The following is a 25,340-nucleotide window of genomic DNA, read 5'->3' as shown; positions in this document are numbered from 1 at the left end:
TTTAGTTTTAAGCATCAAGAAAAATTAAGAGCTTCTAAGTGAGTGAAAAAGCAAAGTCTTATAAGAGTGAGTTGTAGTTCTTGTTTTTGAGTGAGAGTGCTCTTGTAATATTTGTTTGAGTTTAAATAAAAGTTGTTTGTGTGAGTGTTTTATTTCCAACAAAGTGGTATCAGAGCGAGTTGGAAAGATCGAAGGTCTCGACGAGAGGAATCCGACGCCGCCAGAATTTTCTCAATCTGAGTTCTGACGCACCGCCACGCACCGCCGGAAGACTACTGCCAGAAAATCGAGTTGACTCACCGAGTTGAGCCGAGTCAACCGAGTTGGAGCCCTTGACCGAGTTGTCCAAGTCCCTCCAAAGTTTTTTTTTCATCGTTCTGGATTCATCCGTGCAATCGGATTTTACAAAATCTCATTATATTGAGAGATATGGCAAATGGTATGACACCATTCCAAGTTCCGACACTCAACAACAACAACTACGACAATTGGAGTATCAAAATGAAGGCACTTCTTGGATCACAAGATGTGTGGGATATCATAGAGAAAGGTTATAACGAGCCTACAGATGATGATGCTTTTGCTACTCTTACACCATATCAAAAGACAACTTTGAAGAATTCAAGAAAGAGAGACAAGAAGGCTCTCTACCTCATCTATCAAGCATTAGATGATGATGGTTTTGAAAAGATTTCAAGTGCAAGCTCTAGCAAGGAAGCGTGGGAGAAGCTGCAAACCTCTTACAAAGGATCCGAGCAAGTGAAGAAGGTTCGTCTCCAAACATTAAGAGGTGAATTCGAATCCTTAAACATGAAAGCATCTGAGTCTATTTCAGATTATTTCTCAAGAGTAGTAGCTGTTTCTAATCAATTAAAAAGAAATGGTGAAAAGTTAGATGATGTGAGGATAATAGAGAAGATACTCCGTTCGTTGGATCCCAAATTTGAGCACATCGTCGTGACGATTGAAGAAACTAAAGACTTGGAAGAAATGACGATCGAGCAACTCCAAGGATTATTGCAAGCATACGAAGAGAAGCATAAGAAGAAGCATGAGTTTACTGAGCAACTCCTCAAGCTGCAACTCAAAGATATGCATGAAAGCCAACGCAATGATAGAAACCAACGTGGCCAAGGCAGAAGTAGAGGCCATGGACGAGGTGGAAGTCGAGGTCGTGGACGAGGCTGGAATTACAACAACAATAATTCCAACAACAACTATGAGAAAGGAGAAAGCTCAACACGAGGCCATGGAAGAATCAATCCGAACTCAAGGCGTGACAAATCTCAAGTTCAATGTTATAATTGTCAAAAGTTTGGGCATTATGCTTCAGAATGTAGAGCTCCCAACAACAAAATTGAGGAGAAGGCTAACTACGTGGAGGAAAAGATAGATGGCAAAGAAACTCTTCTTCTAGCACGAAAGGAAACTGATGGTGGCCAAGCAAATTCCTGGTATCTTGACAGTGGTGCAAGTAATCACATGTGTGGAAGGAAAGACATGTTCGTGGAGCTAGACGAGTCAGTAAGCGGAAATGTTTCGTTTGGAGATGATTCCACAATAGCAGTGAAAGGGAGAGGTAACATTCTTATCCGTTTGAAAGATGGGAGACATCAATTTATTTCAAATGTCTACTATGTGCCCAATATGAAAAGTAACATCTTAAGTTTAGGGCAACTGGTAGAGAAAGATTATGATATTCATATGAATAATTATAATCTTTCTATAAAAGATGATAAGAATAACTTCATTGCTAAAGTGCCGATGTTAAATAATAGAATGTTCTTGATCAACATACAAAATGATGTTGCAAAGTGTCTGAAAGCTTGCTATAAAGATGCATCATGGCTTTGGCATCTTCGATTTGGGCATCTAAATTTTGGAGGTCTAGAGCTGCTATCTAAGAAGGAGATGGTGAAGGGACTACCTCACATCAACCATCCTGATCAGCTTTGTGAAGGATGTCTAGCTGGGAAACAATTCAGGAAAAGCTTTCCAAAAGAGTCAGAGACAAGAGCCAAGAAGCCACTTGAGCTCATCCATACCGATGTGTGTGGACCGATCAAGCCGAGCTCTCTCGGTAACAATAACTATTTTCTTCTCTTCATTGATGATTTTTCAAGAAAAACCTGGGTATATTTCTTGAAACAGAAGTCAGAAGTTTTCGAAGTCTTCAAGAAGTTCAAAGCAGTAGTGGAAAGAGAAAGCGGTAGAAAGATCAAAGCCATGAGATCCGACCGAGGTGGAGAATTTACTTCCAAGGAGTTTCAAGAGTTTTGTGAAGCAAATGGAATTCGTCGACCAATGACAGTTCCTAGATCCCCCCAACAAAATGGTGTGGCAGAAAGAAAGAATAGAGCAATCCTCGACATGGCACGAAGCATGCTCAAAAGCAAGAAACTACCCAAAGAATTTTGGGCGGAAGCAGTATCGTGTGCAGTCTACTTGTCAAATCGATCTCCAACAAGAAGTGTATGGGGAAAGACACCGCAAGAGGCATGGAGTGGAAGAAAGCCTGGCATTTCCCACTTGAGAACCTTTGGAAGTATAGCCCATGTTCACGTACCAGACGAGAGAAGAACGAAGCTTGATGATAAAAGCGAGAGTTTTATCTTCATCGGCTATGATGCTAATTCGAAGGGCTACAAGTTGTACAATCCAGACAATAAGAAGTTTGTGATTAGTCGAGATGTGGTCTTCAACGAAGAAGGAGAATGGGATTTTAACTCTCATACATATGACTTCAATTTCTTTCCTCAGTTTGAAGAAGATGAGCAGACAATGAGGGAGCAACTAGATGAATCTCAACAAGAGCTTGCAACTCCACCCACTTCACCAACATCAACAACTCAAGGAGACTCATCACCTTCATCATCGTCAAGTGGGAGTCAAAGTGAAAGAGTTGTGCAACGCACAATAAGCCTTAGAGATCTCTATGAGGTAACTGAACGACAAGATAATCTTACATTATTTTGTCTGTTTGCCGATTGTGAACCAGTGAGCTTTCAAGAAGCGGTACAAGAAAAGAAATGGAGAGATGCGATGGACGAAGAAATCAAGGCCATCGAGAAGAATGACACATGGGAACTTACCTCACTTCCCAAGGGACATAAGGCGATAGGTGTCAAATGGGTGTACAAAACAAAGCAAAATGCCAAAGGAGAGATTGAAAGGCACAAGGCGAGGCTAGTTGCTAAAGGCTATAGTCAAAAGGCTGGAATTGACTATGATGAGGTATTTGCTACTGTTGCTCGATTGGAGACTATCAGACTAATCATTTCTTTGGCAGCTCAAAACAAGTGGAAGATACAACAAATGGATGTAAAGTTTGCCTTCCTAAATGGAGTTCTTGAAGAGGAAGTTTACATTCAGCAACCATCAGGCTATGAAGTCAAAGGGCACGAAGACAAGGTGTTGGTGTTGAAGAAGGCTCTTTACGGGCTAAAACAAGCACCAAGGGCATGGAATAGCCGAATCGACAAGTACTTCCAAGAGAATGGCTTCAACAAATGTCCCTACGAGCATGCTCTATATATCAAGATCAAAGATGGAGATATTTTGATCGTGTGCCTCTACGTGGACGATTTGATCTTCACTGGAAGTAACCCAAGCATGTTTAATGAATTCAAGGATACGATGATGAAAGAATTCGAGATGACAGACATGGGGCTCATGGCGTACTACCTTGGCATTGAAGTTAAGCAACAAAATGATGGAATTTTCATTTCACATGAAAGCTATGCAAAGGAGATACTGAAGAAGTTCAAGATGGAGAACTGTAAGCCAATAAGCACACCGGCAGAATACGGGATCAAGATGACCAAACATGAAGAAGGCGAAAGTGTAGATCCAACATTCTTCAAAAGTTTGGTAGGAAGTCTACGCTATCTAACTTGCACGAGACCCGATATTCTTCACGCAGTTGGATTGGTTAGTCGCTACATGGAATCTCCAACAACCACCCATTTTAAAGCCGCAAAGAGAATTCTTCGCTATCTGAAAGGTACAATTGACTTTGGCTTGTTCTATTCAGTTTCTAATTATTACAAGCTTGTTGGATATAGCGACAGTGATTGGGGTGGAGACATAGATAATCGAAGGAGCACTACTGGATTCGTATTTTTCATGGGAGATATTGCGTTCACATGGATGTCAAAGAAACAACCGATTGTCACATTGTCCACTTGTGAAGCGGAATATGTTGCTGCTACCTCATGTGTTTGTCATGCAATTTGGCTTCGAAATCTATTGAATGAGATTGGTTTGATACAAGAAGAGCCTACCAAGGTTTGTGTCGACAACAAGTCAGTCATTGCCTTAGCGAAGAATCCAGTATTCCATGATCGAAGCAAGCACATTGATATTCGCTACCACTATATAAGGGAGTGTGTTGCAAGAAAAGATATGGAAGTTGAATACGTGAAGTCAAAAGATCAAGTTGTTGATATTTTTACCAAGCCACTGACCAGCGAAGACTTCTTAAGATTAAGGAACCTACTAGGGGTCACGAGATCAAGTTTAAGGGGGGGTGTTGGATCATAAACTTGATCCATTATGGGAGCCTAAACCCAAACCCAAACTAAATTGATGTCATTACTTACATCATTTAATTAAAGATGTCATTGCTTACATCATTTAAGTAATGATGTCATCAATTTAGTTAGGTGAGAGTTAGATATTTGTTGAATTTGTAATGGTTTAAATTAGTTTATTTGTGTGGTGTAAGATTGTTCTTGAGTAGTATAAATACCCCTTCCCATTTTAGTTTTAAGCATCAAGAAAAATTAAGAGCTTCTAAGTGAGTGAAAAAGCAAAGTCTTATAAGAGTGAGTTGTAGTTCTTGTTTTTGAGTGAGAGTGCTCTTGTAATATTTGTTTGAGTTTAAATAAAAGTTGTTTGTGTGAGTGTTTTATTTCCAACACGGAAGGCCTCCATATCACCACGTAATCGCATACGTCCACCGGCTTTCTCTTAATCAAGTAAAATTTCATTAAAATCTCCACCTACTAGTCATGGAAGATGAGAGGAATGGTGAAGACGATCAATAAGAGCCCAAGTCTCAGAGTGGCAATCCCGATCACTATGACCGTATAATCCTGTAAAGCGGAACTTATCAGAACCACACTCGACAACAACATCAATATGCAAGTCCGAAAAGGAGAGGAAAGTAACAGTAATAGACGAATCCCAAAATAACAATAAACCAGAACAATTAGAACTACTATCAACATATAAGCAACCCTCCATCCCCAAACGATGCTTCAAGTAGTCAAAACGGTGGTGACGAAGACGACTTTCACAAAGGAATAAGAGGGCGGGTCCTTTCCGAGCTACCAGAAGCTCTAGTGATCGGACTGTCTGGGGGTTCCCAAGCCCCCGACAGTTCCAACAAATGATATTCATAATCCCTGGCGGGGCTGGTCACCAGTCGCCGCCAAATCATTAGGTGTAGAAGCCACCACAGGAAGAGGAGGTCGAGAGCGTGCCTTCTTAAGAGCAGAAATTAAAGTAGTGTCAGGTTGACACGGTGGAAGTCGCTTGGAAGCCCGAGAAGTGGATGAAGAAGACTAGTGGAGGGTACCCGATACAGAATTGTCAGGATTAGAATCACAGGTAACTGGCAAAACAGATGATGATGGTAGTAGGGAGACAATGCAAGGCCTGTCACGAACAGTAGAACCAGATGCTCCAGGGAGCGAAACACGTAACCATTCCCCATATTCTATTTTATCCGTAGCCGTTGAACCTGGGAGAGTGCATGTAGAATACAAATGACCCACTATACCACACCGAAAGGAGAAAGTTGGTAGCCGTTCATATTTCAGAATGCACAGTCGTGGCTTCCCATTAGGACGGGTACCCAGCGATACACATCGTCGCAAAGGCTTGCGGATATCAATATTCACCCGAATACGAAGATATGATCCCAGACGACCCGCACCAGTACGAAGATCCACGGCTACCGCTTCAACAAGCCGATTAGCAATCGAAGCGCCCACCCGTGCATTCATCCAGCCCAAAGGTAAATCATATATACGAACCCAAATAGACAGAGAATGAAAATCATACTCGCCAAGTCCACGAGACGGGTCATAACGATGTAACGCAACCAAATCCCCATTAAAAGTCCATGGTGCCCTAGAGGTTACAAATTCCACTGCAGAGTTAGACGACAATTTGAACAGGAAAGTGGAATCACCCAGAGAAGATACGTCAACCAATCGGTTTGTTCCCCAGATAGCGCGGAAGACACGCATAAGAGCATCCACATCAAGGGAGTTCGGCCAAAACCCGACCAATCAACCAGTGGGCAATCACACTGGGAGGGAGGTCTGTGGGATCACCCGGGAGAGGAATATCTGTTGTTTCGTCAGACGTGAAATTCAGACCAGCAAATAGTTTCTCAACTTCCTCCGCCATAATCTCCAAAAGAAGCCGACTACCAAAGCAAAAAAATCCAGAGAACCGCCCTTGTAACCACTGGACTATGTATGAACGGAAAGGAGGAAGTTATGCAAAGTGAATACTGGAACCGTATTGTAACCACCCATGACTTGTGCATGGCACATGCAACCCATACATCAATCCCAACTGACCAAGGAATTTTGTACAGCTCAACCAACATGAAGAAAGCAACCAGAATGGAAGAACAATAATTACTGGAAGACAAGGCAGTAATGCAAAAAGAGAAAGAACTACAGGCGCCAGTTGCATATACCGTAGAACGTAAAGCCGAATAATCTACAGAAATGATCCGGAAATATATGATAAAGAGACTGTCAGAACGGACAGCCTCAAGGTGACCAATGGAAAAAACCGCAACGTGAACCTGTACCGGAACAGAAAATACTCGACCAGTGACTGTGTCACCCGCCGCCATGCAGAGGGCCGTGAGAGAAAACTGCCATTTCTCTTTCTCTCAATATTTTTTAAGTAGTTTAGAGCAATGTTTGTATGTTTTGAATTTAATACAATACTATTTTAAATACTATTTACAATATTAACATATCATTTTTAATATTATTAATCTTTAATTAAATAATACTCTAGCAATTAGTTACTTCAGATTGATCTTATTTGATTCAAAAGGTAATGAACTAGAATCAAATTAGTTAAGTATTAAACTTAAATGGTCTTAACCATAAATCACTTGAACATAAAGTATAAGTTAAGACTGTTAAATTTAAATGATCTAAAATATCACAAATTTAAATTATCTTTTCTAATTAAAATCAACTAGAAGTCTAAACGACTAATAATGTAATAATTAAATATTTTAATTAACGAAAATATTACCTTTGAAGTTAATATATTATATATTTTATTTATTCAATCTTAATTCGATTGATATCATTGTTGTTGTAACGTAAAAGATTTTGAATATGCATTATCCTATAATTTATCGATTGATTTTTCATTAAATAATTTAACATTGTGGAAAAAAAATTATCATGTAGCATCCCTCGCGAATTGTTTGTTGAAGTAGGGTATTTGTTACAGTGCCACTTGAAGATGTTGAGAACACAATGTCTTCAATTTTTTTAAGAAAGACGCATGGATCACAATACGTCCACATGACCTGTCATTTTTCCTTTGTTTTACGTTTCCATGCGTCATGTTTGAAAAAGTTGAAGACACTTTACAAGCCATGTGTCTTCCACGAACCACAATCAAGCTAAAAACACATAATGCTCCATATGTCTTTCCATTATGCTATAACATTCATCCGTATCCAAAAAAAAAATTCTCAAGATACACTGTGTGAACATTTTCTTTTCCAACATATTATCTTATCCATTTTGTCATGTTTTACTTCAGGTTATAAACATGTTTATGGCAGACTAAATAATTAAATAAACATATACGTAAACAGTAAAAATTAAATGATTTATATATATTATATATTATAAAAATAGAAACGAGGGGATGTAGCTCAAATGGTAGAGCGCTCGCTTTGCATGCGAGAGGCACGGGGTTCGATCCCCCGCATCTCCAAGTCGTTTTTCCTCCACACAGTCGTTTTCAGTTTTGCTATGGTTGGTTTGCTCTCAAACTCTCTTCTTTCTTCCTTGAATTCTCGTCTCTCTCTGCGGCGCATATTATTTACTCGAAAGACCCAGTTGGATCACTCGTACTAAAATCCTACTTCGATTGGCCCAAACTTGGTTCCAATTTCCTCTGTTCATCTCCTTGTAAAAAATGTATATATATTTTTTTTCTGAAGTTCGTTTCTCGATTGAACTTATCGTTATTTCAGCTTTCTGGATATTTAAGTGTGCATCGGTATGAATAAGCAGCATCTTACCTGATTGCTGAATACTCAGTTGAACTTTATTGACTGATTAGCTTCAAAAGCTAGTTCTCTTGGAATTGGATATTTCATATATTTGTTAACAGTTTGATGTTTCTCAAGTTTCTAAGCATATTTATGTTTTCTCCTTTAAACAGGGTTCTGTTTTACAACATCAAACTATGTTAATTCCTAGGCTTTCTAGAGTTGGATTTTGGATTGCCAAAGAACTATGCAGAGGTTTGTTACTACTCTCAATTTGTGTTCATTTGTTACGGTTTGATTCTATGGGAAATTGACATTATAAATATTTAGAGCTTGTTCTTAATAAGAAAAATGAGACTCCCTTGTAGTTTATAAGCAGGCCATTTTGCTTTTCTTAGAATGGTATTTTGTTGCGGGTTCTTGCCAATGCTTGATTTGAATGAAATGATTTTTCATTTACTGACTTGACTCCAAATTGCATTCTTTTCTATAGGGGGTATACTTGTATCTCTAGAACAAGATTTAGACAAGGGCCCTGTGGACAATACCAGCGTTCTCCGGTCAGTGGTTATTATTTTCATCTTTTTTTCATTTTCTTTCAAAATGATACAAATATAATTTGACATGCATCATATATATTTTGTCACTAAGAGCATTCCAGGACATGAATTATAGTTTACTCTCCTATCGGTTGTTGTGCACAACGTTCAAAGTTAATATAGTGATTATGACATGTACGTTACCCTATTAATCATCTTGAATGATGGAGATAAGTACGTTACCCTATGGTGGATACCCTATGACTTTTAGGAGATGAAATGCATTAACTGCACTAATCAATGCGCTAATGACACAATCAAGCCTTGCCCTCATGATAATTAGGTCGATTCATCTGTGGACAGTCTTTAGGATGATATATTTGCTGTTCATGTAAATTGTGGTTTTAGATGAGCTAGTTGACAACATTTTGCAGATTGGTTTTCAAGTGGAAAGAGTGTTCTCCTATATTATCTACGGAAGAAATAGAGTGGCAGTAAATTTGTTTTGTAAAGGGATGGAATGATTTGATTAGTTTCAGTTATAGTAACAATTTGGAGATTTGTCAGTGGGTTAGGAATATAGCACCAAAACTTGAATTACAGGTATGCGAGAAATCTGGTAAACATACTGTAGATATCAATTTTTTCATTTAAGCTTATTATTATTATTAAAATTAAAATTATTATTATTATTATTATTATTATATATTATTTATTAAAAATTACAAAGCCCATTTACAACCCGGTTACATACAGGCCCAAACATGACCCAAAACCCTTCTAGGGTTTTCAGAATCTTCTCTCAGCCGCCTTAGCTCATCACCGTTGGATCTGGCCTTGATCCAACGGTCTCCAGATGCTTCCAGCTTAAAACCCTAGGGTATTATAACCCTAGGGACCACGCGGCGCCACCTCTTCCAGGTGTCTCATCCCGCCGCTGCCGACACTCCAGAACGTCACGAAGCTACCCACGTTGAGCCCTATGGTGAGTCACCACCATAGCTATGGTGACTCACCGGCCTTTCATCTCTGGAACCGGTCCAACGAGAGCCTCGGTGGTGGCTATAAAAGCCACCCCACCTGCAAGAAAGAAAAGACCCACAGAGAGCAACGAAGAACAACAGAAAAACAGACGAAGAGAGAACAAAAAAGAGAGAGATACGAACAGCAACCAACAACCAGACCAAAACAGAAACGAAGAAGAAGAGGAACTTACCCTTGAAGCCTCGCTCATTACCGGAAATCCCGAGCGTCACCGGAGTCTCATTTTTCGAAGGTAAAAAATTAGATCTACAGGAATCTAAGGGTTTTTAGGGAAAATAAAGACCGGAATCGGTCTTAGAGCGTTTAGATCTCTATTTTAGGTAAATTTGGGAATTTCCGGCCACCGGAGGCGGAACTTGCGGCGGATCATGGTTGCCGGCCGGTGGTCAGCTCTCTCTCCGGGGAAGAGTTTGGAGAGAGCAGAGAGAGTTTTCTCTCTCACAGAAAGAAAAAAAAAGAAAGAAATGAGGAAGATGGCATATAATGGCCGGCCGATTGGGTATTTAAAGCCTTCCCCAAACGACGCCGTTTTGGGGAGGGATATGTCCGTAATTAACAAAAAGATTAATCCCGTCCGCCATCCCTTTAATTTGTAATCTTTACCTTTTAGTCACTAAATCAAATTTTTGATCCTTTTAATTCGGTCTCTACATTTTATTTATTTATATTTTAGCCATTTACCGTATTAATAATATATTTAAGATAAATATCATATTTAGTCCTTTAATTTTAATAAATAATATTTTAATCCCGAGTATATATTTTTAATTTATTTTAATATGATATTCGAATTTATATAGTTTTAAATTAGTCATCAAATTAATAAATAAGGAAAATAGCATGTTTAATCCCTATAATTTTAAATAATTAATTATGAATTAGGTATTTAATTTTATTAGATTATAATTTAGTCCCTAAGTTTAATATTTTCATTTACAAGCTTTATTATTTTTTATTTTTTCATACCATGTTTTAATTGTATTTTAAACATTATTTAATCATATGTTACCTTTATATATTTATGTTCATATATATTTAATTATCATTACTATTATTATTATTATTTTTTATTAATTATGTCAATATATATAGTCTTATAAATATATAATATTTATTTATTATTCTATTTTCCTATTTATAAATTTAATTTTATAAATTATTTTAAGAAAAATAATCATATTTTGATATTTATTTATTTTTAATATCAAAGAAAAAAGTTGTCTTAAGGTACCTAGAAGCTCTTTTCTGATATTTTTGAATAAATAAATATCTTACTATATTAAAATAAAAGGTTTTTGATATTTATTTTTAAATATTAAAGAAAAGAGCTGTCTTAAAAACACCTAGAAGCCATTTTCTGATATTTCTAAATAAGTAAATATATTATTTATGTATATTAATATATTTTCTTAAAATTATTTGAAACAATAGAATTATGAATTAAATATATTTTGAATTTTTTTAATTTTTAATAATAGAGACAATTTATAATTAAAAGTACCAATTTTGGGCGTTGTAGGGGTGCTAATCCTTCCCTAAACGTAACCGACCACGAATCCCTTTTTATTAATAAAAAAAGAATGAATTTTTGGTTAAACGCAGATCAGTTTATCTTTTAACTGATGTTTTCTTAAAAACTCTTTTAAAAGATGATTTTTAGGTATTCGACCTACCTGACCCAAAAGGCCGATGGCGACTCCAAATTATTTTAAAAAAATATTTATTCACATCATTTTTCCCGCCAAGTAAAATATTTCGTGCCCGGACGAAAACCGGTTACGACAGCTTGGCGACTCTGCTGGGGATTCAGTTGTCAAACTTTTAAAATCAATTATAAATTGTCTCTACTAATTAGAAATTAAAAAAAATCATTTATTTAATTTTTTCTTTTATTTCAATTTTTTTATTATTTATTATTTTCATAATATTTATTATATTTATTATTTTATTTTCAAGTTTTAAATTTCATTATTTATTTGTTTGTTATAGATTTGAATATTTCTCCTCACACACAACACTTGCATTGCATAACATAAAGCTCTATAATTGAGTTTGTCCTTTTTAAGTGGGAGTGAAAGCGACGTCTTCGTGAGAATTTATTCTCCGTGTCAGACCTAGCAAGTAACTTTCAGGGTTCATATGCTCTATGTCTTCGTGAGAATTTATTCTTCGTGTCAGGCATAGAGAAATGTGTCCTCTCGACTTGAACTCGATCCGCTTAAGTCTGTGATGGACTAGGATTGAGGGTTGGCAGCCCAAGGGGACATCAACAAGGACAATTCGAGTACCTTTACTCCTAGAACTGAAATTCTGCATATAATAAACCCTAGAAATTCACCTAATCTAAGACAGTACTGAACCTCTGTTCATAGGTGTACACAAAGGAGAAATAAGCTCTGCTTTTAATTTATTTAATTTATTATTATTTTTCTCCCTGAATAAATGCATGCGAACTAGAAATCATGCGGTTAGGTTAATTTTTCCAAACAAAGCATGGAACTAGAAAGCATGAGGTTAGGATTTATTATATGCCATGATAAATAAATTTTTTCTTTCAATTAGTTGGTATTAACCATTTCATTTTTTCTTATTTTCCCATGTATGTTATTTTTGCTCTAATTTGTTTAAATTATTTTCTGTTGTTTGCATTGCATGATCATGACCAAAAGGTGTTAACTGAAAAGACTGTTCATCAAATTAGAAAGAAATCATAAATGGACAAAAAGTTCTATGATCAAACAAAATCTGATGCGGCCAAGAAAAAACATCCTGAGGGAACTCTGAAGATAGAGAAAAGCTATGCACCCAAAGATTGTATGCCCATTGAAGAGCAAAAGGAGATACGAGAAATAAGAGAGCAGGTGTCCAAAATGATGGATAGAATATCTGTTTTGGCCAAAAGAGAAGAGATTCCTGCACAGAAAGAGAGAAAACTTAATAAAGATAATCCTGCAATTTCAGATATGCAAGGGAATTCTGATCCTAACCAAATTGAGAAATTACAGACAATCATCATTCGTATTCACAAATCGTCTGGAAATACCAAAGAAATGGTGACCACTGTAAAAGCTCTCAGAGATGAGAAGAAATCATGTGATCAGAAATCATCAAAGTTTGGTCTGCTCCCAATGACTAAAACTCAGGTTCAATCTAAGACAAAAGGTGGTTCTCATCTTGATACTATCCCCATATCATATAAAGAGTTGTATGAAAAGTTACTTGAAGCACGAGAAGTAGATCCATATTATATAAAACCATTCCAACCTCCGTATCCAAATTGGTATGACATCAACGTTCATTGTGAATATCATACCGGAGCTCAAGGACATACCATCGAGAATCGTCTTGCATTCAAACGCCGAGTCCAAAGTCTTTTGGATCATGGAATCTTACAATTTATGATAAATGATTGACCTAGTTTGGTAACTAAGGGTCCTGATAGATTAATACCAAAAGTCTTCAAAGGTAAGAATATCAGTAGGGGCGCCCAGAGAGAAGAAGATTTGCTGAGGTTTGAAGCTCAAATACGTCATTTGAAGATTGAAAACGATAAATTGAACACCAAAATGGAAACCATACATGAAGATTTCCAGAAGGTCAGTCAAGCCTTTCAAAATGCTGGTATAGGAAACACCCCAGAAGAGTGGATATCAGGGGTCACCAAATTGAAAAAGAGTTGCAACATACATGAAGATCTTCTCCAAAAACTTTTTGAACACAAAATGTTCTCTCGCAAAGGAAAATGATCAACTCCAAGAATTAAACATAGGAGATGAAAGAACCCCAGAATGTCATGGAAGAAGCTGCAGTCCAGACAAGCAATATGGCCCATGAGCTGATAATCTAACTTGGTTTTAGAGAAGAAAATGGGAAAGTTATTCCCTATATGTAAAGTTTTGTTGAAGTTAGGATTAAAAGTTGTCCCCTACATGTAAAAGTTTTGTTTGATGTACTGAAGCTTTTGTGTTCAATGAAATCTGTTCTAAGATGATCACTCTTAAGTAACACCTTTTCATACATGCATTTACATTTTGTATCTGTGCATTTTCATTTTGTATTTTTATATCTTTGAATTGCACATTTTTCATTCTTATTTTTCATTTATGCATTTTTCACATTTTTATTTAAATACTGTCATGTACTTTAATTATAAAAACATATAAATAATTCATGAAAGGTTTCTGTAACAGTAAAAACCAAGATCATTCATTTATTTTACTGTACCATCATCATGAAAACAATGGAGCAATCTTATGAGGGACTACAAGACCATTGGTCAGAACCATTGACAGGGTTACCTCGGGATACAAGGAAAGAAGTTTCAGATTCAGTACCAGATGGATCAGATCAAATTATCCAGAGAATGGAATCTGATAAAGAAGATACAACTGCTATAGAGAAATCGTGCTATCAGATTGAAGAGTCGAGAAAGATAACATACCCTGGGGCATCCCACTCAAACTCAAAGAATAGCCTCATTAATTATTCACAATATGAGGAGAAAGTCAAGAGAACAGAGAAAGCAATCAGAAACATGAAAGATGTTAGTGCCTACCACAAAGAATTAGAAGCAAGAGAGCTCAGCTTGATTCCAGATTTGATTATTCCCCATGAATTCAAAATGACTGATTTTGAGAAATATGATGGCACCAGTTGTCCCTTAATCCATTTGAGAATGTTTTGCAGAAAAATGGGAGGATATTTAAATTCTGATGACCTGTTAATTCACTCTTTCCATGATAGTCTTGTTGGCCCAACAGTAGTCTGGTACAATCAGTTGACCCAAGAACAGATCAAGAGATGGGTAGATCTAGCTGATGCATTTTTGAGACAATATCGGTATATTAAAGGCTTAGCTCCAACACGTATGGATCTTCGAAGAATAAAGAAGAAAACCAATGAAAGATTTCAAGAATATGCCCTAAGATGGAGAGGAGTGGCAGCACAAGTTCAACCTCCCATGATAGAAGAAGAGATATCACGTATGTTTCGTGATTCCCTTCCCGCTCCTTTCCACGAGTTGATGCAGGCAAATCCGACAAAGGAATTCGAGAATCTTGTGACAACTGGAGATTTAATTGAGAATGTAATCAATGAAGAAAACTCAAAAGTCATATCCAAGAGCCCGATGGATCAAAAAGCAAAAGATGATCATGTGAATGAATGTTGCATCCAGAGTCCTCGTAATTACAAAAGAAAAAGAGCAAGTAACTGTTCAGATCGACCAAAGAAAGTCATACGATCAAGAAAAACTTTGGAAGTGTTCCAAACTTCCATTTCAGACTTGTATCCTCATTTGGTTAAAGGTCAATACATCACACCAAGACCAACTAAAATGACATCAAACCCTTCTGCTCATAGTTATGATCAAAATAGTGTTTGTAATTTCCACTTGGGGGTAAAAGGGCATTCTACAAGCAATTGTAGGCCACTGTTGAAAGAAATAGAGATGCTTGTTGACAAAAGAGTCCTAACACAAGAAATGATCAAAAAAAATGGGGGGCAAATAAGGATAATGACCCTGGTCCAAATATACATCCAACATTAGAGGAGGCATGATGTATAAACAAGTGGAAGTGTTATCTACCACTGTAGTACTTTCTATTTTCAGCATCTTGTTTGAACTTGTTTTTTTTGTTCCTTTCCTTTTGGCAATAAATAAATAGGTGTTTCTTTTATGGTTATGAGCAAGGAGTCAAATTTTAATCTTGTGATTATTGAGTATCAAGTAGATTAAATGTTCTTTTAATTTTTCAAGAGTTATAGATCTATTGGCAAGTGGTAAAATTATATCTTCAATATCCCATCCAATGCCAATTACTCAAATCAAATCCTGACACTACATTTATCTGAGACTCTGAAGAAATGTCTCTACCTGTTTTTGAGACACAAACACTAGATGTTTACCTTCTCGGGTAGAGTCGATTGATTGATGATACTACCTTCCACCATATACATGACTTCAAAAGTCACACATTTGTCTTTTCGAACACAAAACCATCATAAACCAAAAGACCTCAAAAGAATCAAACTTTCAATTATCCGTGAATCTTACTGCAAGAAGAGACGAGATGAGGCATCATGGACCAACTCATTGATGATAATTTCGAGTGATTAGGGTATACTCAAAGAAGAAGGGGAAAGTGATTGATTGAAATAAATATATCATGCATTAATTACATTTTTCATGTAAATAAAGTTAATCTTGAATATTCATCCCCCTGTGGATACCTCTTTTTACAAAGGTTTCTGTATATGAGATGATGAACGGCATTGTTTCATTTATCCTTTTATATATATATATATCCTTGGTTGTCCCCATTTGAGCCTGAATAATGTTTCTTCTAATTCAACCCTAACCAAGGATCACCCTCTACATTGGGGGGCAAGAGTGCTTGAAGATCAATCCAATCAAGAATAATGGAAAACCTCCAAAATGCAAAAGGAAAAGGAGGTGCTCAAAGCAATTGAAGTATTATACTTATCCAACAAAGAAAGAAGAAAAAAAAGAGAAGAAGAAAAAAGAAAATTGAATCAAGATGAGTGATTTATTGAGCCTCAAGTTACAAGGTTGATCAAGTACAAACAAGAAGAGCAAGAAATGCTGGAGATATGATAAAATGGAAATGAATCCAAAATTTGGCAGTCTAGAGGGATCCATTTGATGGAAAATTCCCCAGCAAGACAGATCCAAGTCAAACAAAACAAGATTGATGGCATCAGAATGAATTGATCCTTGGTTTGATGACCCTTAAACACTTATTTGGGCCTTTTTTATTCTTTTTTTTCATAACCATAAGCCATGGCCTACGTTATGTACCTGAAAAGTCCATTTTAATCGTACATAGATTTCTAAGTAAAAGAGAATATCTTCAGAATTCATTCCGCATCTCAAGATTGATTTTTATTTGCAAAAATTGGTTTTTAAAATCTTTAATGCATGATATGAAAAATGATAAAAGGAAGGTTCAAGATATAAATTTTTAAATAACATCTTAGAACCAAAGGAGGATTCGAGTTGAAAACCTGAAAAGGCGGCTCGAATATTGAATGGTGCAACAAACGACATAAGAGATGATCTTAAGCTCTTAAATGAAGCACTACACATCTCAAAAACGTTCCTGAGATTCTGGAAACGAGAAGCATCTCTACAAGATGAGCATACCAACCATTTCTTCAAGTTAGTGGAAGCCCGAAGCGACATACTGAACCAACTTGAAAGAACCTACTTTACCAAAATCAACCTACACCTCAAATCAGTCAATAATTTTGACACTTGCCATAGGATTATGATTTTTGAATGATTTAAAAGTGTAGTTGATTTATTTGATAGTCATTAAACTCATTGTTTATGATCTGATTCTATTGTGAACCTAAGAAGGGCAATACTTTGTAAAAGTCTTTCAATAAACAAAGGAGGAAAAAACATTTTCAAACAGGACAGTCTCAAATGAGGAAAGTCCTTAAAGCAATTGTTGCTTATTCTACCTCTGTTGTAGAAAAAGAATGAACGAAGCCAGAAGAATGAAGCGCTTCATATTTTTGAAGGCAAGTGGTCCAAGAAGCCAGAAAGTCTGGAGAATTGAACTTGTGACACTCTCCTATGACATTAGCAATTCATCAAGAAACATTATCGTTTATCTCATGCTGAGGGCGATAAGTATCACCAGAAAGATTATTTTCCCCAACCATCAATTCATGTTCTCTAGAAGATTACATCATAAAGCCATGAACAAGTCACTACCTGCACTCTGGTTATACCGTGATGCTGGCTCAAGTCTTGATACATTATTGCTACTTCTTTTATGCTGATCATTTTCTTTGTCAAGATGATATTCATTATGTCCTTCAGAAGATTGCTGAATTTGAGGACTTATGGCACAGAATAAGACATTGGAACAGAATCTACCCTTATAGGCCTTTTATATAGGGTAACATTGGTTACAGGATTCCAAAAGTTGAATATGATAAATTTTACTGTCAACTAAACCGTTCCATAATTCGAAAAGAGTGGGACATATTGAAGCAGCAGAAGAGACAGTTTGTTGTAGCAATCATTGCAAGTAAATGCACCAACAAAAATCTTCAAGCCCATCACAATGATGTTTATTTCTTCCAGTAAGGTTGTTACGCTGGATGCCACTTACAACAAGGTCGAATTCGACAAAACTATTCATCAATTGCTCCAACCGATCATCATTCAGTTCTTGCACATCTGTTTTCAAAAGTATGCCAAGATAGTAAAAGGCAACTTCTGCATCATTGATCCCAGAGAAAAGTGACAGGACATTGATACCACCATGGAACATGTCTCTATACAGATCCTTGTGTATGGTTTTTAGGGAAACCTAAAAGCATTTCCACCTCATCAGATTCAAGTGGAACAATTTTATTCTTTTCAACCCATACCAGATTCCATTTTCAGCACTCATCAAGAACATAATTCTGGACACTCGAAGGTGGCTCATTGTCATAAGCTTCAAGAGCCTTACAGATCCTTTCTGTCAATTTGGCACTTCCTGTACATGTTTATAAACAGTTCAACTTTGTTCTTGGATCCCAGGAAGGCCATCATTTCTTTGTCAATGGAAAAGCATCAGCACATGGAGGAAGCAGAATAAGAGAAAATCTGTTCTCAATTGGCAGGATTATGAATATAGCCCTTTTCAGTGTAGTAGCATGAAAATGCTTCGAATCTATAAATTCTGGCTCTACATCGAAAAAGTACTGTGATATTCCAGTCCAAACATTAACTGGAGCAAGTGCCACGTGCTCATAGTAGAAATAAGAAGACTCAATAGCATCTTCTGGAAGTGTTCTTTAAGTTATCTGATCTGGTTTGGTATGAACTCCAAAACCAATCATTGGATTTAAAAGATGAATTTGCTCATAGTAGAAATAAGAAGACTCAATAGCATCTTCTGGAAGTGTTCTTTAAGTTATCTGATCTGGTTTGGTATGAACTCCAAAACCAATCATTGGATTTAAAAGATGAATTTGCTCATAGTAGAAATAAGGAGACCCAATAGCATCTTCTGGAAGTGTTCTTTGAGTTATCTGATCTGATTCGGTAAGAACCCCAGAACTGATCATTGGAATTGAAAGATGAACTGCATGATCATCTTCATTAAGAAGATTCTTTTCAAGCTTCCTTTGCTTCTTTCTTTTCCACAAATCATAGCCCAAGTTTCGCCTTTGCTTGTAATTGGGATTATTGCATAATGGCTTCCTATCTTCTACCATAAGAAGTGCGTCAGTAACCTTAGCCATTTGATCAGCACATAAAATCTGTCAATTCTGCAATTGATGAATCTGAACCACATCTCTCCATGGTTATTGAAGCTTCAGCCTCTGAGAATCCCATTTTTGTCAAGTATAACAGTTTACTCTCCTCATCAAAATCAGAATTCATGATTTCCTCGATATCAGAAGAACTATCAATATATATGAAATCATCCTGAAAGATCGCTTCATAATCAGATGAGTTGTTATCAGATTCAACATGTTGCATGGGTGCGGATTTTTGATGAGCTTGTACCATTGAATATGTAGTTTTGCCATTGCATCAGATTATTGTTTGCATAAATTGGTTTCTCTCCCACAGAAAAGTATATTTCAGAGATGTTTTTCACTGAAAGATGATAAGCCACTGTGTCAGCCTGGAACGGATTACCAAGCTATTTTTACTTCACTGTCTGACTAGACCCCTCCAGATACAGAAAATGGTCACCTCATTTCAGACATTTATGTCAGAATGATTGAGTATTTCTTAAATTTGTGACAACATGAAGAGAATTCCAGTTACCTGATAACACTACTGTTTAGTGACACCAGAATGAGAGTATTCAAGATAAATAGATTTGGGGCACAAATAAAGCTACAAGTACCTACAACAATTCATTGTCAAAATTGGACCTCATGGGGATCATCATTGCTAGTCAAGATGAACTGATTTTTCATCTATTTTGGTTTTATCATTTGTATTTCATCCCCAGATGCAAAAATTCCACGGATATCTTTCTGTACATTGATCCTACAGTTGATGTGTTTCTACTTCCTACAAAGATCATTATAGAAGAAAATGTGATCAATATCACATTTGTCTTTACCCAAGATGATATCAAGATTTGTTGTATCTCCTATTCAATTCAGCACTAGCATATCTTGTGAATTTGACCAACTTTTTGGTCATACCAACATTACACTTGAATCCCCACTGAGTTTTTTTTTCCTCAAATGGTCTTATGACATCATTCAAAAGCTTTGAACACTAGGCAAAGAGCTTCAATGATTGAGAACAGCTGAGCAGAAGCCACAAAAAAGGATGAATGTGTTGTCAAATGTTTTACGAACATCTGAGCAGAAGCCACAGGAAAGGATGAATGCACTGTTAAATGTTTTACGAACCTGCTATTCGGATACTGAACCAATGTTACGATCATATGGTTTCCATTTATTGACCCAAGATGAAATCTGTCTTCTTCAACCCCAAGATTAGAAGCAAGATATAATGAAGATTTCTTTCCACAGAAGGGACGCAGAAATTTTAACAATAAGAAACTAGTGGAGCCAACTATGGTTGAACTACAAGTTGTTGTTAAGCATCTCGACATTATATGGTCCAAGTTGCCTTATTCGAGATCTGATTATATGTGGAGACATGAAATGAATTGGAATAAATCTTCCTTGTGATATGTTTCAAGAGTCAAATCAGATCAGACTCTACTCTCCTAATTAATCCCTGTTGAGTCAGGCATATCTACATCTACACTCTTCAAAGATGATAGATTCTCTTTTCAAAAATGAAAGCTTTATGGAATTTCTACACAAGTCCAAGCAAAGAAAATTGGTTTTATCCAAGACAAAATGGGACATCAAGGTCATAGTTCTGACTACAGCAAGAGTTCCACAAATGAAACATTTCTTCTGAGACCTTCATGAAGCAAAGAAGACAGTAAAGATACAAGTTGATCAGATGATTCTGCAGAAATGCAAGCTTGATAGCATAAGTTGCTACATTGATATCCAGAGGTAACCCTGGCAATAAATGATGAACTAGAGGAAGACCAAGTTCACCACTTTGAAGTCAAATGAAGATTGCATCAACATTCATGCATTCATAAGAATATCATTTACACAATAGACAATGCATTACATTGATACATCTGAGTGCATTCAAACATGAAGTTTTACAGATCTTCGGAAGAACGAAGAAGAAAAAAAATACCTTACAAGAAGAAGGTATTCAAAACCAAAAATACAGGAATCCCGCAAACATCTAAAGAAGAGATGGACGCAATCCACAAGAATGAGTATTATCTTGAGATTGGGGCATGTTACCCAATCAACATGTTATTTTGAAAAATAATGAGAAAATGATTTCCATAGTTTCTCATTCAATCTTTTCTGAAAATGAAATTGTTGAATAGTAAGAAAACAATTTCCATAGTTTCTTACTTAGTAAACTATTTCTCACATCTGTAAGTCCTTCAGTGCATGATGTTTCCAAAAAGCCTTCGGAAGCTTTTTGATGTTTTCAAAGCCTTCGGGTCATCTGTAAGTCCTTCAGTGCATGATGTTTCCAAAAAGCCTTCGGGAGCTTTTTGATGTTTTCAAAGCCTTCGGGTCATCTGTAAGTCCTTCAGTGCATGATGTTTCCAAAAAGCCTTCGGAGCTTTTTGATGTTTTCAAAGCCTTCGGGTTATCTGTAAGTCCTTCAGTGCATGATGTTTCCAAAAGCCTTCGGGAGCTTTTTGATGTTTTCAAAGCCTTCGGGTCATCTGTAAGTCCTTCAGTGCATGATGTTTCCAAAAAGCCTTCGGGAGCTTTTGATGTTTTCAAAGCCTTCGGGTCATCTGTAAGTCCTTCAGTGCATGATGTTTCCAAAAAGCCTTCGGAGCTTTTTGATGTTTTCAAAGCCTTCGGGTCATCTGTAAGTCCTTCAGTGCATGATATTTCAAAAAAGCCTTCGGGAGCTTTTTGATGTTTTCAAATCCTTCAGGTCATCTGTAAGTCCTACAGTGCATGATGTTTCCAAAAAGCCTTCGGGAGCTTTTTGATGTTTTTAAAGCCTTCGGGTCATCTGTAAGTCCTTCAGTGCATGATGTTTCCAAAAAGCCTTCGGGAGCTTTTTGATGTTTTCAAAGCCTTCGGGTCATCTGTAAGTCCTTCAGTGCATGATGTTTCCAAAAAGCCTTCGGGAGCTTTTTGATGTTTTCAAAGCCTTCGGGTCATCTGTAAGTCCTTCAGTGCATGATTTCCAAAAAGCCTTCGGGAGCTTTTTGATGTTTTCAAAACCTTCGGGTCATCTGTAAGCCCTTCAGTGCATGATGTTTCCAAAAAGCCTTCGGGAGCTTTTTGATGTTTTCAAAGCCTTCGGGTCATCTGTAAGTCCTTCAGTGCATGATGTTTCCAAAAAGCCTTCGGTAGCTTTTTGATGTTTTCAAAGCCTTAGGGTCATCTGTAAGTCCTTCAGTGCATGATGTTTTCAAAACCTTCGGGTCATCTGTAAGTCCTTCAGTGCATGATGTTTTCAAAACCTTCGGGTTATCTGTAAGCCCTTCAGTGCATGATGTTTTCAAACATTTCCATCCTGCTCAAAAGAAGCCAAATGAAAAAATTATTGTCTTTTTCGTCTTTGCTCTATTCTTGTTAACACAAGGATGAGCAAAGAGGGGCAGCTGTAGATATCAATTTTTTCATTTAAGCTTATTATTATTATTAAAATTATTATTATTATTATTATTATTATTATATATTATTTATTAAAAATTACAAAGCCCATTTACAACCCGGTTACATCCAGGCCCAAACATGACCCAAAACCCTTCTAGGGTTTTCAGAATCTTCTCATCAGCCGCCTTAGCTCATCACCGTTGGATCTGGCCTTGATCCAACGGTCTCCAGATGCTTCCAGCTTAAAACCCTAGGGTATTATAACCCTAGGGACCACGCGGCGCCACCTCTTCCAGGTGTCTCATCCCGCCGTTGCCGACACTCCAGAACGTCACGAAGCTACCCACGTTGAGCCCTATGGTGAGTCACCACCATAGCTATGGTGACTCACCGGGCCTTTCATCTCTGGAACCGGTCCAACGAGAGCCTCGGTGGTGGCTATAAAAGCCACCCCACCTGCAAGAAAGAAAAGACCCACAGAGAGCAACGGAGAACAACAGAAAAACAGACGAAGAGAGAACAAAAAAGAGAGATACGAACAGCAACCAACAACCAGACCAAAACAGAAACGAGAGAAGAAGAGGAACTTACCCTTGAAGCCTCGCTCATTACCGGAAATCCCGAGCGTCACCGGAGTCTCATTTTTCGAAGGTAAAAATTAGATCTACAGGAATCTAAGGGTTTTTAGGGAAAATAAAGACCGGAATCGGTCTTAGAGCGTTTAGATCTCTATTTTAGGTAAATTTGGGAATTTCCGGCCACCGGAGGCGGAACTTGCGGCGGATCATGGTTGCCGGCCGGTGGTCAGCTCTCTCTCCGGGGAAGAGTTTGGAGAGAGCAGAGAGAGTTTTCTCTCTCACAGAAAGAAAAAAAAAGAAAGAAATGAGGAAGATGGCATAATGGCCGGCCGATTGGGTATTTAAAGCCTTCCCCAAACGACGCCGTTTTGGGGAGGGATATGTCCGTAATTAACAAAAGATTAATCCCGTCCGCCATCCCTTTAATTTGTAATCTTTACCTTTTAGTCACTAAATCAAATTTTTGATCCTTTTAATTCGGTCTCTACATTTTATTTATTTATATTTTAGCCATTTACCGTATTAATAATATATTTAAGATAAATATCATATTTAGTCCTTTAATTTTAATAAATAATATTTTAATCCCGAGTATATATATTTTTAATTTATTTTAATATGATATTCGAATTTTATATAGTTTTAAATTAGTCATCAAATTAATAAATAAGGAAAATAGCATGTTTAATCCCTATAATTTTAAATAATTAATTATGAATTAGGTATTTAATTTTATTAGATTATAATTTAGTCCCTAAGTTTAATATTTTCATTTACAAGCTTTATATTTTTTATTTTTTCATACCATGTTTTAATTGTATTTTAAACATTATTTAATCATATGTTACCTTTATATTTATGTTCATATATATTTAATTATCATTACTATTATTATTATTATTTTTTATTAATTATGTCAATATATATAGTCTTATAAATATATATAATATTTATTTATTTATTCTATTTTCCTATTTATAAATTTAATTTTATAAATTATTTTTAAGAAAAATAATCATATTTTGATATTTATTTATTTTAATATCAAAGAAAAGTTGTCTTAAGGTACCTAGAAGCTCTTTTCTGATATTTTTGAATAAATAAATATCTTACTATATTAAAATAAAAGGTTTTTGATATTTATTTTTAAATATTAAAGAAAAGAGCTGTCTTAAAACACCTAGAAGCCCTTTTCTGATATTTCTAAATAAGTAAATATATTATTTATGTATATTAATATATTTTCTTAAAATTATTTGAAACAATAGAATTATGAATTAAATATATTTTGAATTTTTTTAATTTTTAATAATAGAGACAATTTATAATTAAAAGTACCAATTTTGGGCGTTGTAGGGGTGCTAATCCTTCCCTAAACGTAACCGACCACGAATCCCTTTTTATTAATAAAAAAGAATGAATTTTTGGTTAAACGCAGATCAGTTTATCTTTTAACTGATGTTTTCTTAAAAACTCTTTTAAAAGATGATTTTTAGGTATTCGACCTACCTGACCCAAAAGGCCGATGGCGACTCCAAATTATTTTAAAAAAATATTTATTCACATCATTTTTCCCGCCAAGTAAAATATTTCGTGCCCGGACGAAAACCGGTTACGACACATACTGACCAACATTTGACGAAATCCGAATATTAATAAGTTGTAGGTGACGGTACTTGCCAGAATGCATTGAAGCATGAAAAATCTGTAGTTTGTATTGGTATAAAAATTGAAGAATGATAGACAAATAGTTGGTATTGCACTTTACAGATGGGATAAGAAACGGATTTCAGTATTGGCTATTTATCTGAAAAAAGAAGATTTCACATATAGTGAATAACTATTGAGCTTTTCCCATGATCTATTTCTCTTTTCTTCAGTTTTTTTGACAGATTGAATTACTGCCCGAAACTAGAGCTTTTCAGGGGGGCATATTTCAAAAGCATCATGATTTTTCTCACTCAGCTTCCAACAATGCTTCTGAAGGAGGGGACAAACATAAAGAAATGTAAGTTTTTTAAATAAAATTGTATGAGCATGTTGCCTATGACTTCTTGATGAAGTTGTGAATTTTTTTAGTGCTTGTCTTCCTGCATTGGTGAATTATTTAAATTGTATACACAGACACATGCAAATGAAAGAAGAAATACGCATACCTAATTTCCATTTACTAGTTCCTGGGGAGATGATGTAACTTCAATTCAGTTTGAGTTATTCTATGCTGATACC

The 25,340-nt window shown here is 36.2% G+C and overlaps 1 protein-coding gene and 1 non-coding gene across 2 annotated transcripts; both read left to right on the top strand.

The window, feature by feature from the left end:
- Positions 1-7,922: 7,922 nt before the first annotated feature.
- TRNAA-UGC lies at positions 7,923-7,995 on the top strand. Its single transcript has one exon. It is a non-coding gene; the product is annotated as a tRNA-Ala (tRNA).
- Positions 7,938-25,213, top strand: LOC120157222. The gene is made up of 5 exons (XM_039168434.1): positions 7,938-8,036; positions 8,449-8,530; positions 8,769-8,835; positions 25,004-25,119; positions 25,191-25,213. Exons 1-5 carry the CDS (start codon positions 7,938-7,940, stop codon positions 25,211-25,213), a joined length of 387 nt encoding a protein of 128 aa, XP_039024365.1.
- Positions 25,214-25,340: the final 127 nt, after the last annotated feature.

This window comes from Hibiscus syriacus, unplaced genomic scaffold (assembly GCF_006381635.1).
Source record: "Hibiscus syriacus cultivar Baekdansim isolate YM2019G1 unplaced genomic scaffold, ASM638163v2 tig00111238_pilon, whole genome shotgun sequence".
Lineage (NCBI taxonomy): Eukaryota > Viridiplantae > Streptophyta > Magnoliopsida > Malvales > Malvaceae > Hibiscus > Hibiscus syriacus.
The sequence above is the reverse complement of the archived record's forward strand: the minus strand, read 5'-3'. Positions and strand labels throughout refer to the sequence as shown.

Bases quoted from the DNA above. Each gene is read 5' to 3' on its own strand.
- LOC120157222 (XM_039168434.1), top strand. From the start codon at position 7,938: ATGGTAGAGCGCTCGCTTTGCATGCGAGAGGCACGGGGTTCGATCCCC. The intron at 8,836-25,003 runs GTCAGTGGTTAT...TTTTTTTGACAG, and splicing joins GACAATACCAGCGTTCTCCG to ATTGAATTACTGCCCGAAAC. The intron at 25,120-25,190 runs GTAAGTTTTTTA...GAATTTTTTTAG, and splicing joins GGGGACAAACATAAAGAAAT to TGCTTGTCTTCCTGCATTGG.